Here is a 16,338-nt window from a genome sequence, read left to right on the forward strand (position 1 = left end):
GGGTGGGAGCCAGGATGAATACCAAGTACCAGCTGCTGCTCCCTCCACCCCCTTCCAGACGGGGGCCAAGTCTCCCCAGAGGGGATGCTGCCTGCTCCAGGTGTGCCCCTCCAGAGGATGCGGAAGGAGGCAGCCGGGCCTAGTGGGTTGTACAAGATGTGTTTAATGCCCCCACTGTGATGGGAAGACCCTCAGCCCCATGGGCCACAGAGGGCCTTGTCCTGTCCATCAGGGTCCAGCTCACACCAGAGTGAGGTGACCCTGGCAAACCTGGCACCATCACTCCCTAGAGCTCCAGGCAGGGAGGGGACAGCAACTGCCCTACCTACGTTGGGATGTGACACTGCAATGACCAGGGCCCAGCACCCGAGCTCCTGCAGAAGCCAGGAGTGCCTAGGCCTGCCTGCTGACCCTGGCAGTGCCCGGCCCAGTCCAGCAGCTCAGAGGCGGTCACCCCCACTGATGGCCTCACACTTCCGACTCCAGGCTGGAGAAGCGCCTCCAGGAGCAGGGCCCAGCTTCGGAGCTGTGAGCCCCACAGGCTGGCCCCCTGACCTCATCCAGCCCCCCACGGTCCCTGTAGCCTGTGCTCAGTCCCAGAGTCCGGTCTCTGTGGCTCTGCGGACCCCAGACCCCAGGAAGCCAGGGCCCGCGGCTGGCACAGGGCCGGAGGTGAGGGCCAGCTGCGCACCAGCAGAGCGGCGCGTGGGCGTGAAGGCAGGCGTGCTGTCGGTGCGTGCAGGGGGCCAGCGCGACCCGCTGGCAAGCCACACGGCAGGGTGGCAGTCGCAGTGACAGTGTTGGACGCCCCCAGGCGGGCCGAGTGTCCCCACAGCTGCAGGTGGGCCCGGCGCAGGCGGCAGGCAGCGAGCTGGGCAGGGAGGCGTGGCGCGGGCGGGGACTGCGGGCCCAGGCCGCGTGCAGCAGGGCCTCCCGCCGGGCCAGCTGCTCCCGCCCGAGCAGCGGCAGGTCCTCGGGGTCCGAGGACTCCGGGAAGAGCGGGAGGAAGGGGCGCGCCGCCCGGGCGGTTCTTGGAAAGGAGTTGTAAGGACAGCGCGCAGGAGACGGGCGCTCCGGCAGAGCGTGCCGCTCCGAGGCCCAGGGGTGGCGCCCGGCCCGAGCCAGGCACCGCGTCTCCCAGACCTGCCGGCCCGGTGTCCAGGGGTTGTTGGGCAGTGGCGGCGCGGGCGTCGGGGGGCGGCCGGGAGGCTGCAGGGCACGGCGCACCAGCGCGGCGCGGCTCCCAGCCAGCGGCCCCCAGGCCTTGGGGCTGCGTTCAGGGGGCGCACCCGGGGTGGGTGGGCGCGCGGCGGGCGTCCGGGGAGTGTGGCTGCTGGCCCAATTCTCAATGGTGCGCGTGGCGCGGTCCAGGGAGCTGCTCACACCCGCCGTGGTCACCATGTCGCGCGCTGCCTGCAGCATCTTGAGCACGCTGGCCTGGGCTGAGCTGGCCGTTAGGTCTGGGCTGGGTGCCCGCGCGGGGCTGGCCAGACTCTGCACACCGCTGAAGCAGCTGTAGATGCCCTGGGCACAGGGAGGGAGGGCGGTCTGTGGTGAGCTAAGCTCACTGGGGCACCTACTGCGGCTCACTCAGCCACACCCTATTGTCCCAGGCTTTTTTTCTAGCCCTGAAATCCTGAAATGTGTGTGAAGGGCCTTCCAGGTGCCCAGTGCTGTGCCAGACATTCCACAAGCCCCCACTCCTGCTCACCCAGGGGCTCCCAAACCCGGGGTTCTCTCATGTCCCCTGCTGACCCACCACCCACCTCCCCAGGACAGCCCCCTTCCCTGCGCTCAGCCCGGGCACCCACCCTGCTGAAGGCCAGCAGGAAGTCCAGCCGCGACGTCTGGGGCACAGAGTGTCGCAGCTTCCAGTAGACCAGGTGCTCCCAGGCGAAGACCAGCAGGGCCAGCCCCATGGCCACCAGCAGCATGTAGAAGACCCCCGCCATGTTGTCGATGTCCAGCTTGCTGCTCATCACCTCATTCTTCTCGTTCTGGCAGATGCCCGACAGCCACACCGTCTCCAGCTTCTGTGTCTCCCCTGAGGAGGAGCAGGCGGGCTCAGAAACCCCCAGGAGGGACCCCACTTCTCTGCAGGGAGGAGAGGCCAGGGCACCATCTCTTGTCCCTCAGTTGAGAGCACATTGGGATACAGCCCAGCAGTGGGGGCAATGGGGGAAGGGCCCCTGAGCAGGAAGAAAGGGAAACCAGGTGGGCAGGGGGCAACGCCAGGCTTGGGCTCTGCACCCACGTGCCCAGCACAGGCTTGTTGACCTGGTCAGTCTTATCTGCTACACTCATCACCACTCTCACCCTGAGCCACAAAGCAGCCGCCCCCAGGAGACCCCAGCCCGCACACTGCTGTGTTCTCCTCATCTCGCCACCATGGGAAGGGATGAGGAGCCCTGTTAGCATGGTAGTTATGCATTGGACTGCTAGCTGCAAGGTCAGCAGTTCAAAACCACCAGCCACTCCACATGAGAAAGATGAGGCTGTCTCTGGAGCCCACAGGCAGCTTGATGTGCCCTAGAGCAGTGGTTCTCAACCTTCCTCATGCCATGACCCTTTCATACAGTTCCTCATGTTGTGGTGACCCCCCCCCCAACCATAAAGCAATTTTCATTGCTACTTCATAACTGTCGTTTTGCTACTGTTATGAATCGGGTGACCCCTATGAAAGGGTTGAGACCCACGGGTTGAGAACCGCTGCCCTAGAGGGTCCCTACACGCCTTTTAAGCCCACAGAGGCATTTGATTCCACCTGGCCTCGATGGCAGTGAGTTTCTGAGTTACATGGGGTGACGGGGTGTCAGGCTGACTGTGAAGAGAGCTCTTTCTAGCCCCAGGGCAAGCTGGGTTGGAGCAGGCTAGGCAGGTGCCCTAAGACCATATCAAGGTAGAAATGGGCAGGGACACTGGGCAGAGGAGGGGATCGCTTGGAGAGATCATGGAGACGTCTTAGAGGAAGAGTTTGGCCATTCCTAACTCCTGGACTCCTTGCTACTACCTTCGTGTGCCTCCTCCAGCACCCCTCCAGGAGCTCCTAGTGCCGCGCACGCCTCTCCCACTGGCCCGCCCTCTCCCCTCCAGAGACCACTGCCCTCTCCAAGGTCCTGGAAATGCTGGCCATCAGCAGGCTGCCTCCCAGCCTGGGGCTCTGTGGCCACCCCCAGCCCCGCCCCTCTGCTGACCAGCACCCACCATCCCCCAGGAACTGCAGAAGTGCCAAGTCAATGGGCCGCTTCCAGTGGGAGTCTTTCTGCATGGCGATGCCGTAGCCGGTGGTGGCAAAGACCTTGCCGGACCCAATGGTGACCAGCTTGCAGCCTTCGTCCTTGCCCGCCATGTAGTTGAGGACAGCAGCATCATAGATGAAGGCGTCCAGCTTCCTGGGGACAGGCCAAGCCCTCAGTCCCAAGGACCACCCAGGCAGGGGTCTCTGACAGGGGTCTGAGCCACAAGAAGCTGCCTGGTGTAGCCCAAACCCTCTCTCCCTGCTCTGAGGCCCCTCCCCCAAGGACTCCGCCCCATCCCTGGGGACAGAGAAGGAGCCATCCCTCAGGTCAAGGCCGGGTCCTGGACAAGACCACAGCCACCTCTCTAAGGAGTGGGATGGTAGGCAGAGGGCGGGGTGGGGGCGGAGGACAGGAGGCGGAGCCCACCCCATCTTGAGGCTGGTGAGCGCGTCCTCCACGGAGCGCTGGTTGAACCTGACCATGTGGGTGTGCATGTCGCGGTAGTTACTGCGGATGTTGCGCTCCGTGCTGCCGTTGGGCACCGTGCCGAAGCGGAAGGGCGGGTACTGGTCTTGAGGCCGCTGAAACTGCAGGCAGGGACCAGCCACCGCTTGTACCTTGCCACCCAGGATGCCCTGCCCCCATCCTGCCTGGGATGTCCCCCCTACCCTCACCCCCATCTCCAGCACCCAGCCTCTGGTCTGGAGGGGCAGGCCACTGCACTAGGGTGTTTTAGGGCAACTGAGTCCCAGGGCAGGGAGAAACTCCTCACCCCAGGCCCCTCCATAGGCCGAGCCTCAGTCATCTCTCCCTGCCCCCTCCCTACCAGACTCCCAGCTTCCCCCTTCTGTTCACCCCCACCCCAGCTGGCCTGTGTGCACTCACCCAAGATCTGGCCCTGCCCTCGGTGTCCCCTCACCCACCCGCCCTCTGTGGCCCTAGAACCTTTTTGTCGCTGAGGCCGGACACAGTGTCGATGTACTGCTCCTGGATCATGAAGGCAGCCAAGTTGGCAGTGTAGCTGGCCAGGAAGATGACAGCAAAGAAGGCCCACACCAAGACCATGATCTTGCTGGTGGTGCCCCGGGGGTTCTCGATGGGCACCGAGTTGTTGAAGACCAGAGCCCAAAGCAGCCACACAGACTTGCCGATGGTGAAGGAGGGGCCCCCCAACTCTGAGGAGGAGGGGCGGTCACGGGGGCCCACCTGGACACCTCAGGAGCCTGCTCACCCACCTCCATGGCCCTGCCTCTGTCCTGTCCTGGGTACAGACCCATCCCTGCCAATCCCCTCACCCCACACCCCACCCCTACTCCCAGGCCAAGTCTCAGTCTCTCTCCTTTCCCCTCTCTTCTTCTTCCCCAACCACCTGCCCTCCCTGTCCTTTCTTCCTCCCTCCAACTCCACTGCCCAGCACCCCATCTGATTGTCCCAAGCCCTGAAACTCTCTCTCTCTCTCTCTCTCTCTCTCTCTTAGATCACCAGTCAGGGCCTCCACAGCCCACTCCCTCCTCCAGGCAGGGGCCGGTGGCGCTTACTCTTCCCGCTGGTGAGGTTCTGGTTGTAGCTGACGGGGCTGAAGTACTCGAACATGAAGACGGTGATGGCCACCACGGTGAGACACATGACGAACATCATCACCCATACGGCGGGACTGTAGGGCTCTGCGTGCCGGCAGAGCAGCAGCTCAGGGCCCAACCCTCCCACCGTGGCCCAAAGGGGCCCATCAGCTCTGTCCACACTCAGCACCCCCAAGTGCTGCTGGCTCTCCAGCCCTCCTGGTCCCCGCCTTCCTCTGCTTGGACAGGCTCACCTCGCCTCGCCCTACCAAGAACCCTTCCTTCAACTTCCCTATTGCCCCGGCTCCCCTGTCCCCTAAGAGGATCCATGCCTACTGCTCTCCCCGTTGTCCTCCCACCACCTGCCTGCAGCCTGCACCCCCATCACTCCCAGCCTGATCCCACAGGGCCACATCACCAAGCTACAGGCAGACACTGGCTCCTTCTTCTCCTCCCCACCTCTAGAACTCCCCTACCTGGCCAGGTGATCTGCTTGTTCTGCCTGATCTGCCTGGGCACGGTTGTACTGAGAGGGACCCTGGGGCTGGGGGTGGGTCCTCCTTGGATGTAGTGGCAAATCTCCAGAGCCAACGATACTCTCTGCCCTGTGGCGGCCAAGGGACCATGCTCAGAGAGGTCCGGTGACTTGTCCAAAGCCACACAGCAGGATGAGGAAGAAAGGGGGCTGCCCTCAGGTTAGCCCTGCTCGCTCCCTGCTGAACTTCTCCCCTCATTCTGAACTTTCTTCACCCTCAGCACCCCCAGCCTTCCTAGGGCCTCCCGCCCCCTTCAGTGACAGGTAACTTATCCCGCCTGCTTCCCACCCAACCCAAGACTGAACGTCCAACTTCAGCTTCCCTTCCGCCCTCTTCCTCCTTCCCACCCACTGTGGGGGGTGCACCCCCACACCCAGGGCTGCTGTGCTCACCCTCTCCACCCCTGCTCCACGCCCCAGCCCCGGGGCTCACCCAGGAAGGCCGAGGGGGACACGGTGCCGTTGCTACGTGCCACCATGACGCTGATGCCCGTCTCCACAAAGGGGACAGAGAAGTCCACGACCTCTGAGCGCTCCTCGTTGATGGTGAGGGAGCCGATGGCCATGTCCGCACGCTTGTAGTAAACCTGTGGGGGAGGGGAGGGGTCAGACCCGCTGGGGCACCATCCCATCCTGTCTGCTGCCCGTCCCCACCGCGGTGATCGGTGCTCAGCAGCCACCGCTGGCCACCCAAGAGGCCATCGCAGCCAACGGCTGGTCTCCCTCCAGGACCACCCGAGTGACAGCCAGGCGACCCTGGGAGGGGACGTCCCTGACCCCACCCCAAGGGGGCCCAGGGCGCCTACCTCCCCGATCATGCCGTTCCACACGCCGCGCACGCGCTTGCCGTGCTTCCCGTTGGTCACCAGGTAGAGGTCGTAGGAGAACTTGACCACCTTGGCCAGCTGCTTGAGGGTGTCGATGCAGAAGCCCTTACAGCAGAGCTTCACGTAGGGGGCTGCGTCCCCGCTAAGGCCGCCACCGCCAAGAGACCACCAGTCAGGCGTCAGGCAGGGCCTCAGCTGGCCCCCGCTGCCTGGGCTGGGGACACGCCCCACCACTCACCCCGCCCCCAACATAAGCCAGAATCCATGACTGCCACCCATGCACGCGCAGCACCCGGCGTCTAAGAGTGCGGACCTGAAGGTGCGGTTGCTCTGTCTGCGGCAGGGCACAGTGTTGGGGACGCAGCCGCCAGTGCCCGCGTCGGGGCTCTCCACGATGACAAAGGGCCGCTCCTCCAGCGTGGCCACTGTCAGGTGCCGGCTGTCCACCACGGGCTGCAGGGAGGCGCTGTAGCGAGGCCACACCGGGTACTTCATGTGCAGGACGCCGCGCTCCCAGCGCCCCACCTGCGGAGGGTGAGTGACCTCAGCCCCAGGGGTCCAGCCCCTCCCCACCCTCAGGGGGAGCCTCTCCGTGGGGCCTCCCTCACCTAGGGCTGCGTAGGGCCTGCCAGCAGGACCATGGTGGGAGCAGGTGGAAAAGAGGAGAGTCCGCTCCCATTTTCTGCCCCTCCCTGCAACTTCCATCCAGTCTCCACACTTCTGCCAGCCAAGCACCTCGGTGAGGACCACACCTGAACCTGCAGCCCCTGCAACTACCGGGATCTTCGGTGTCCAGGCCTCAGTAGGGCGCTCAAGGCATTTCACACTTCCTCCACGACACCCCTATCGCCCCTTTTTCCTCCATCTCCACATCCCAAGCACCCACCACAGCTCCTATAAGGGCCCTCTCTCATGCCCTCTGTCTATACCAGGCTGGTGCGACCTCTTGGCAAGCTCCTGTTCAACCCTGCAAGCCCAGCACCTCTGGCCCCTCTCCGGAAGCCTTCCCTAGCTTCTTCCTTTGTTTGTGGTTGGGTGTCATGCAGTTGATTCCGACTCAGAGTGACTATGTGGACTTGTGGACAGAAGGAGCCCTGGTGGGCTAGTGGCTATGTGGTGAGCTGCTAACTGCAAGGTCAGCAGTTTGAAACCACTAGCCGCTGAGCCTTGGAAACCCGCAGCGGCAGACAGCTCTGCCCTGTCCTCTAGAATCACTGAGTCGGCAAGGACTCATGGTCGGGTTTGGTTTGGGTCTTAGCTCTAAGGCTCCCTGGTGGCACGGGGGTCAATGGTTGGCTGCAAATCAAAGAAGGTTCTGGAGAATCTTTATGGAAGTAGAGGGCCCAGTCTTCCTCCTGCTGAGCCACGCTGTGGGCTTGACCTACCAGCCTTGTGTTTAACCGCAAGCGTGTACGCCACGCCCCCAGGGCCCAGGAGGGCGGACACCTGTGCCTCCTTTCTAGTCTCAGAGTGCTTTGCGCACATTCCCTACACCGGCTCCAGTCGGCCAGATTTCTATTCATGTACACATCCCACAGGAGTTTACTCCTCGGGGAGCAGAACTGTGGGATGAAGGTGTTGGGTGATTTCTGTAGTAAAAGTGGGCAGGGAGTTACAGGAGCTGGGAGCAGCCCCACCCACCCTGGGGGTCATGAGGGCTTCCCACAGGAGAAGTTTCAGCTGAGACCTGAAGGCTAGGGAGCTAGCTGAAGGCAGGCCACAGGGGCTCCCGGCTGGCTGGGGGGGGGGGGGGCTGGGAACCAAGGGCCCCTTCTCACCATCTCCCAGAGGCGGTGCCGGTTGAGAGCGATCACAACCATGGTGGGCTGGACCAGGTACCCACCAGGGCTGAAGGAGAAGTCCCGACCCTCCCAGGTGACATTCAGCAGGTGCCTGTCAGTGGGAGAGAAGCAGGGTGGCCTGTGGCCCTGCACCAGCCCCTGTTTCCACACCGCCAGCACCACCCCATTCTTACTGCAGAGGGTTTTCCCTCGAGTAATCCTGCCCAGCCCCATGCCCCCTGTCAAGTTCAAGGAGGAAGCAGACCAGACAGGGAGGTGAGCTGACCCAGGACAAACAGCTGCAGGGGGTCTGACTGCCAGGACCCAGGCTCACTGCCCTCTGGGTCCATGAAGCGCCCCACCCCACCCTGGGCAGGTGCCCACCTGTAGAAGGCCTCCCGGGCAGGGCTAAGCGGCCCCGGGTGGCCGCGGCAGTCCCCGGCGGCGGTGGCAGGCAGGGTGCCATGCTGACTTCGGTAGCTGTGCGCGCCAAGGGCTAGGATGGCCACGCCGTCGCGTACCTTCTGTCGCAGGCTGAGGCGCCAGCTCTCAGTGACGACGCTGATGAGACCCACGGGGAAGGTGGCAGGTGGCGCGTCAGTGCTGCCCAGCGCCAGGTTGGGGACTAGCCACACGTGGCCCGGCCCCACCAGGCCGGCGAGCGCCGCCTCGGCGAAGAGCACTTGGGCCTCGTCGCTCGAACAGTAGGCCACCAGCACGGGCGCGTCGAGCTGGCGCAGCAGCCGCTGGATGCGCGCGCGCTGCCCGCCCGGGCCCAGCTCCAGCGTCAGCACGTCCAGCAGCCGCCAGCCCAGGTGGCCGGCGTCCGCAATGGCACGCACGCCCTCGAGGAAGAGTGCGTGGCCCGGGTGCAGGCTGGTGATGACGGCGAAGGCGCTCCAGTTGTACTCCTCCAGCACCTTGAACAGCACCTGCAGCTGCTGCTCCAAGGACACGCCCAGCTGCAGGAAGGCGGAGCCCGGCTCCTGGGCGGGGCCGGGGCGGGGCCTGAGCCGGACGGGGCGGGGCCAGTCCCTCCATGCCCCGCCCACCTCCGGGTCGCCACGCCTCCAGCCCCTCCATGCCCCGCCCACCTCCGGGCCGCCACGCCTCCAGCCCCACCGATGCCCTAAGTCTGAGCGGCCTTCCAACCGCGCGGGTTCGAGCCCCGCGGGGGAGCTCTCCCAAACATGCAGGCCCGGCCCACCCGACCTCCCAGTCCGCGGCTTCAAGAGCAAATGCAGATTCCCGGGCCGCATACCGGCCCTATGGGATCAGCGCCTCTGGGGGTGTGGCCCAGCCACCTGGATTTTAAAGGAGCACTGTAGGGGACTCATTTGCTGTAGGTTTTGGGGTGGGTGCTGTTTTTAAGGAATCCTATAGGCCGCTAGTTTGGTTGCTCCTGCCCCATTATCGGCTACATTGGATTCAGGGGCGGTGAGGGTTTGAAAGCCCCAGAGATAGCTGAGAAGGCGCGGTCCTGCAGGGCGCCTTGTGGGGTGAGGAAGTTCTGCCCCTCCGCGAGAGCTCTGTCACCTAAATCTAACGCCCCCACCATCACCAAGATGTCACCACACAGCCCCGGTCCGGAGCGTTTCCAAAAGCGAATCAGGAATCAGGGGAAACTCCAGGAGAGCCTGCTTCTTTCCCACAGGCACGTGGCAGGAAAATAGAGGGAGGGAGGTGGAGGAGGAGCTAGCGCTTGGAAGGGGTCTAGAGACTGAGGGAGGGCTGGCGTCACAGCCCATCGCAAGGCACAGAGCCTGTTCCTCGCAAAACGAACTTCCAAAGAAACATCGGTGATATTTCTGAGAGGATGAGGAGGGGAGTGTGGATTCGGACTGGAGACTGAATGATGTTTAGTCTTTCTTAGGCATAGCAAAGTATGATTCAAAAGAAAATTCTTCCCTGTGCCCCGTGGCTTCGGGGGTTTTGTGTTGGGCTGCTCACTGCAAGGTGGGACACTTGGAACCCGCAGTCCCTCCCCAAGGCCAAGATGAGGCTGGCAGCTCCTGTGGCGTTACAGCCTCAGAAACCCACAGGGGCAGCTCTACTCTGTCCTATCTTGTCGTCTTCTGTGGGAGCTAACCTGGTGGCCATCGGAGTGGAAGGCATACAGTCAGAAGCATTTACAGGTGGAATAAGGCTCTCTGGAATAGGCCTTACTGCGATTGTTAGGCTAAAGAATTGTGTACAGGTGCCAAGTTGGCAAGGGATAGATTGAGATAGTTACAGTTTAATGTGCCAACCTGGCCGATAAACACATGTGGGGTTAATTGAAGGGCTGAGAGATAAATGGCTCTGTGAGCCTCGCCTTTCTAGTTCTTGGGTCTCTTGCTTTCTGATGGTCGGACCAGGGTGAAGTTGCCTTAGCCAGTTTCCTGCTTCAGCTGGCAAGGCTCATTTCCTGCGAGACATCCCCGAGGAGAACCACATGGACCTGCCCTGATGCAACCGTGGGTGCTGGAGCAGCCGTGTGGAGACCCTGCTAGCACTGAGTTGTTGACACATTCACTAACTCTGCTTTCCTCCTGCAGTCGGCGTCATTGCCTGTGTTTTGTGAGTTTGAGGAGGACTTTGTGGATCAGTGTGCGACATATGGACTAAGTCAGACTGGGATGCTTTCTGAATGTACACGTACCCTACATATAAAACTCTCTCTAATACATATATGAGTTTCTGTGGATTTATTTCTCTAGTTTACCCAGACTAACACTGCAGGATATTGCTTCACATAACACAAGATGGGGGCGGGGCGGGGGGGTGTCTCTGTGTGACAAGGGGCCTGCTGGGCAGAGATGGAGGGCAGGCACATGGGATTTTGTTATACTCTTTTCATGTTCAGGGCTCTCTCTAATTTAAAAAAGCTATCAAAAAGTAAGAACCGTAAATCAGGCAGAGCTCTCAGCTTCCCACTTAGAGTAAGATCCAGACGTTTTCTCAGGAGATGAGGGCTTTGGGTCCCTCTCTGGCCACATGCTCCCCGCTGACCACTCTGCAGCTCATGCCTTCCCTCTGTTCCCCCAAAGTCCCAGGCACCTTCCAACCTCAGGGCACCTCACTCTGCCCCCAGAGCCCCTCCTCCAACCCTTCCTCATCCTCCAGGTCTAAGCCAAGTCACCCTTTCTGGAAAGTTCTCTGATCAACACATCCCCCTATGTGAGCAGGGACCCCAGGTAACCCCCCTGGTAGCATCCCTGGAGGTTTCTGACAAACACAGACAGACACCATATGTGCACCAAGCTCTCCTCCCCGGACTCCCATCCCGGGCAGAGGTGGCTGGCCACCTCTCACCTTCACATCCGGACACTGTAACTGTGAAAGTCACGAGGAAAGTCACCAGCAGGCTTCTCCCTGCTCGTCCACGTCACACACACCCCAGCCTCCGCTCCTAACCATCCCCACCCAATGCCAGCTTCCCAGGACCTCAGTCTCTCCTGGCCCCAGACTGCATGCCCGGCCCACTCCCAAAGGAAAAGGGCACATGAGTTTGGCAGGCACCTTGGGGGTGAGGACCACCGCGGAGCCCCCACTGATGCTGAGGATGGGCACGTGAGTCTGGGAGGAGATGAAGTCGAGGATCTGCGCCACGGCCTCGGTGCCCACGTTGTCCTCGAAGACAATGCCGTGGACACGGGCAGTGCTCAGGAGCCCGCAGATCTGGGTGAGCAGGCTGCTGGGGTTGGTGTTGTTGACCCCCACAGTCAGGGGCTGGATCTCCAGGGGCAGGTCCAGGAAGCTCTGGGGAGTGAGGCGGACACGGGCCTGGGCCTGGGCCTGGGGTGGCCCCGAGCTGCCAAACACCACAGCTACCGTCACAGCCTGCTGGTCCGGTCCTGCCCAGGCCCCCAGGAGCGAGGTGAGCAGGAGGGCCGGCCCCAGGGCTCCACCCATGTCCACTGGAAGGTCCTTTGGGGAGACAGGCACAGAGAGAGACCAACAGACAAACAGACAGGAGACCAAGGCCAAGTCAGAGGATAGACAGAAGAAAGAGATGGGGGGAAGGAAGGGGAGAAAAAGAGATGGCCACAGACACAGAAAGAGACAATTAGCAGGTGTCCCCAGGCTGTCCCGGAGGAGAGGCTGGGGAGGAGAGTGAGCCTTGATGGGGTGTTCACCCTCCCCCACTCCTCTGTTGAACAGCACGCTTGGCTCGACACTCACAGATTGCAGCTGGGCCCCAGGAGGGCACAGTGCCAACACCAGTGCTTAAGAGTCTGCATGGGTTGGAGTTAGACAGACCTGAGTTTGCACCCCGGTTCTGTCACTTCCTTGCTGTGTGATCTTGGACAAGTTGCTTCACCTCTCTGAGCCCCACTTCCTTACCTGGGATTATCCTAGGGACCCATCTCATTGGGGCATCCCTGGGGGGTGGACAGATGGCAAATATACTCAGTGTATCACAGCATGGCAGGAGGGTCAGGGCCACCCAGGAGCACTAGGAAGAAAGGCCTGGAGATGCACTTCCCCAAACCTCTGCCATTGAAGACCCAAAAGAGCACAGATCTATGCTAACACACAGGGGATCGCCATGAGTTGGCATCGACTCAATGACAACTTTTAACTTTTTAGCCTAGCTGGGCCGCAAGCACCTTATGTAGGGCATCACTACTTGCCTCACCATCCTCCAGGTATGGTCACTTTCATAATCTGCATCCCCAATGCCCTCCCCCTCCCCTCCATCCTTGCAGCCCCAACCTAAGCCGTGCCAGGTCTCTGCGGAGTTGTCCACTAGGACAGATGCTGTGGGTCAGCCTGGCCCGAACACCACAGAGCCAGCCGTAGGACCTTCCTTGGCGAGATCCTACCAGGCCCTGGATGCCCCCCATACCACCCTGATCTTCCAGCAAAGGGGTAGAGTGACTTCCCACCTCGCCCACAGCTCCGGCCACCTGAGACCCGAAGCATCTTGTACATGAACAGCTGCCCCGTGTCCTGGTGTTGCGGCTCTTTGGAACCAAACCTGCTGTGAAGTCCAGCTAAACCTCATCGTTTTGGACAGGGACCAAGAGCCAAGCCTGCCAGGGCCATTGAGTGTGAGTGGTGTCTCTCTCGGTCCCCGCTGGCCATCGGATGCAGCATCGCATGGTTTCCAAAGAAGCGAGTCTCCAGCAGGGCAGGCTTGGAACCAGAGGGCAGAAATGCAGACAAGCCCCCCATCACACCCCCTTCCAAGAACTCAGGGCAAACCCTAGGGAGCAGTTCTACTCTGACACACACGGGGGTGGGGGTGGGGGGCCTAGTATTTCCATCTCCATCTCCCAGAAAACCAAACCCACTGCCATCGAGTCGGTTCCAACTCCTGTGCCTGATAGGGCAGAGCTGGGCTGCCCCCAGGAGCGCCAAGGCTGTCCATCTTGACAGAGGGGACCCCCCCACAACATTCTCCCTCGGGGCAGTGGGTGGGTTCAAATGGCTGGCACAGCAGCTAGCCAGTCAAGCGCTTTAGCCCAGGTGCCAGCAGGCTCCACTCCTGCTCCGGACCCTGCCCAACCGCTGTCCCAGGCCCCTTCCCCTGGAAGCAGGCTCTAGCTCTCTCTCTCTGCCCCTCCGCTGAATTTCTTTCTTCCTCTGCGCAAAGTCTAGTTTCATGCAGGCCCACCTGCACAGGGCTCTTTCGGACCTCTGGGTCTCTCTCAGAGGAAGAATGGGACTCCAGGAGGTCACCACTTCTGCCCCGGGGTTGCTACAGAGATCCCTCCCAGGGAGACCAGGAAATGAACTCTTCATTCAGAATCTTAACTCAGCACATGCTGAGCGCCTTCTGTATACTAGGCTCTGCGTGGCAGCGTGTTAGTGTGGGCAAGACGCGGTCTCTGCCCTCCAGGGAGGTGGATGGGGCTATGCAAGGCAGAGGTGACAATCTGGGGACAAGCTAGGGAAAGATGAATGATCAAGTTGCTACGTGCACCCCCAACCTCCCTGCTCTCCTGATTTTGCCTCCCGTCAATATCCCACCCTCCCAGTTTCCGCAGCACGGCCGGCCTTCTCATGGCTCAGGCTCCGGAACTCACAGGGAGGACAAAGGTGACTGGTTGTAATCGCCAGGAATTCGCAATCGTCAGAGCCTCAAGCTGGCCTGCCTGATGGTGGGGTTTCAGGCCAAGAGGACAAGCTTTTTGGCAGGGAGGGAATATACTAGTCCCGTGGTGCCCTTGGGAGCCTTGGTGACACCGTGGGTTACACATTGGGCTGCTGACCACAAGGTGAGCAGTTCAAAACCACCAGCAGCTCCGCATGAGAAAGACGAGGCGTTCGACTCCCATAAAGAGTTACAGGCTCGGAAACCCACAGGGGCAGATCGACCTGCCCTCGGGTGGAGGTGAGTTGGCATCCCCTCTCATAGCAGTGAGCTTGGTTTGGCATCTTGGAATCTTGCAGAGTTGAGCAGCCACCAGGCAGAGAATTTCACTCGGGGTTCAGAGAGTACAGTCTTTCTTGCTATGCCGGCCTTTGCCAAGCTGCTCTAAGCTCATCTCTGCCCCCACACCCAGTCCCTGCAGGCAATGTCACCCACTGCAGGCTCCTTCATTCCCCGGCTCCCAAGCATATGGCCCTGCCCTGATCCTCAGCAATCCGCCCCGCACTGAGCTCGTCTGTGCTGTCCAACTCGGAAGCCAAAGCCAAAGCCACATGGAACCTCTGCTCACTTGCACTGTGCTCGCTCCAAATCAAGGTTCGCTGTTAAGCGGAAACAAGGCGCCCTGGCGCTACAGTGGGTTCAGCACTTGGCTGCTCACTTGAAAGTTGGCAGTTCAAACCCGCCAGGCACTCGACAAGACAGAGATGAGGCTGCCTGCTCCCGTAACGATTTGCAATCTTGGAAACCCAGGGGTGGGAGGGAGGCAGTTCTGCTCTGTCTTATTGGGTCACTCACCTGCTCACAACCATTGGGTCAATTCTGATTCATTGTGGTCCTTTAGGACAGGTTAGGATGCCCTTGTGGATTTCTGAGGCGATAACTTTTGTGGAGGCAGAAAGTCTTGTCTTTCCCCCGTGGAGCAGCGGGTGGTATTGAACTGCTGACCTTGAAGTTAACAGGTCAATGCATAACCACTACCCCACTAGGGCTCCCATAGGGCCTTGAGGGGTGAGAATTGCCTCGATGGGGTTTGGGTTAAGTGGAAGATACAGCTGATTGTGAGGACTCAGTACAAGAAAGGAATGTCAAAGGCAGCCTTGATGACATGTTGAGACCATATTAATTTGGATAGACGGAGTTCAACCCAACAGGCTATTCAAAAGATCCCACCGCTTTCTTTTTACTTTAAGAAAGAAAACCATGGATGCTGCCCACCTCCGGAGAGGCCCTGCCCCAGAGGCTCTCCCTAATTGGGAACGAGGCCTCCGGGGCCACGGTGCGCCTTCCACCGACAGACCAGGGCGATGAGAGAGGGCAGGGGACTGGATGGGACAAGCCTCTGCACTACAAACATGCATGAGAAGGTTCCAGGAGTTCGGCCACCCCATGAGGCGGGAGGGGTGGCCTCTGGCCCTGCCCAGGCACCCCACTGGCTTCCCTCTGGTGTTCCCCTTTGCAACCCCTATCCACTGATCCCTGCAACTGCCCTCTGCCCACTGCACCCTTCCTTCAACCACACCTGCTCCTGGCTGCCCACAGATGAAATCAGACATCTTAGTCCCCTGGACAAAGCTACACGCCCGGATCACAACCAAAGTCCTCCCTGCCGTGGGCCTCCGCACCCGGCCAGTCCACTGGCCACCCAGCACTCCCAGCCTTTGCTCCTACAGCTCTGACAGGCCCCATGTCCCCTTCCTGCTAGCTAGCTCCCTCTTGCATGTGCACTGGCCCTCCGAGCAAAGCCCAAGTCCTTTTCGTGAGCCACCAGGCTCTGGACATGGGGGAGAAAACTCTGGGTCAGAGGGGGGTCCAGGCCAGCGTTGGTGGAAGGCGTGGTGGTGAATCCCAGGATCAATAAGATCCTAGGGAGGGTGGCTGTGGGCCGTCCTCCCAGACTCCCACCCTGTCTCTGAATGGCCTGGGCAGCTACAAGAGCCCGGAACTTCCCCTCCTCCTGGCCCCCAAATCCCACTGGCTCCTGAGGCTAGACACCCACACCAGGCACTGCGGACTTCGCTCTCGTAGACCAGGGGCCACCTCGTCCCAGGGCTCGTCCTCATGCACCAGTCCCGCTGCTTCCGGGATCAGAACCCCAGCCCTCTGGGGAGAGAAGCCCCTCCTCTGTCATCGTCTGGTTTCCCTCCCTCGTGGTGGCCGAGATGGGCTGACCCTGAGCCCACGGGTCAGGAGAGATGGCGGCCCCTCTATCTTGCCCCCACGAAAGGGGATCCGGAGTTCCCCCTGCTCCGCACCCCGGGGGGGGGCGCCCCGCCCCCCCCGAAAATCTTACACACGGGTTGTGAAGTTCGGGGTAT

At 61.2% G+C, this 16,338-nt stretch overlaps 1 protein-coding gene across 2 annotated transcripts; it reads right to left on the reverse strand.

Annotated features, from left to right (window-relative positions):
• Positions 1 to 468: 468 nt before the first annotated feature.
• Positions 469 to 11,835, reverse strand: GRIN2C (glutamate ionotropic receptor NMDA type subunit 2C). Of its 2 annotated transcripts, XM_075559446.1 has the most exons (13): positions 11,443 to 11,835; positions 8,326 to 8,927; positions 7,939 to 8,053; positions 6,474 to 6,685; positions 6,140 to 6,302; positions 5,767 to 5,920; positions 4,778 to 4,903; positions 4,185 to 4,414; positions 3,666 to 3,826; positions 3,205 to 3,392; positions 1,812 to 2,044; positions 988 to 1,524; positions 469 to 906 (listed from the first exon to the last, which is right to left on the reverse strand). In XM_075559446.1, exons 1-13 carry the CDS (start codon positions 11,833 to 11,835, stop codon positions 469 to 471), a joined length of 3,552 nt encoding a protein of 1,183 aa, XP_075415561.1. The 2 variants fall into 2 exon arrangements, with proteins under 2 accessions (XP_075415561.1, XP_075415560.1); XM_075559445.1 differs by having other exon boundaries at positions 469 to 1,524.
• Between the last annotated feature and the right edge of the window lie 4,503 nt (positions 11,836 to 16,338).

This window comes from Tenrec ecaudatus, chromosome 10, assembly GCF_050624435.1.
Source record: "Tenrec ecaudatus isolate mTenEca1 chromosome 10, mTenEca1.hap1, whole genome shotgun sequence".
NCBI classification, from domain to species: Eukaryota; Metazoa; Chordata; class Mammalia; order Afrosoricida; family Tenrecidae; genus Tenrec; species Tenrec ecaudatus.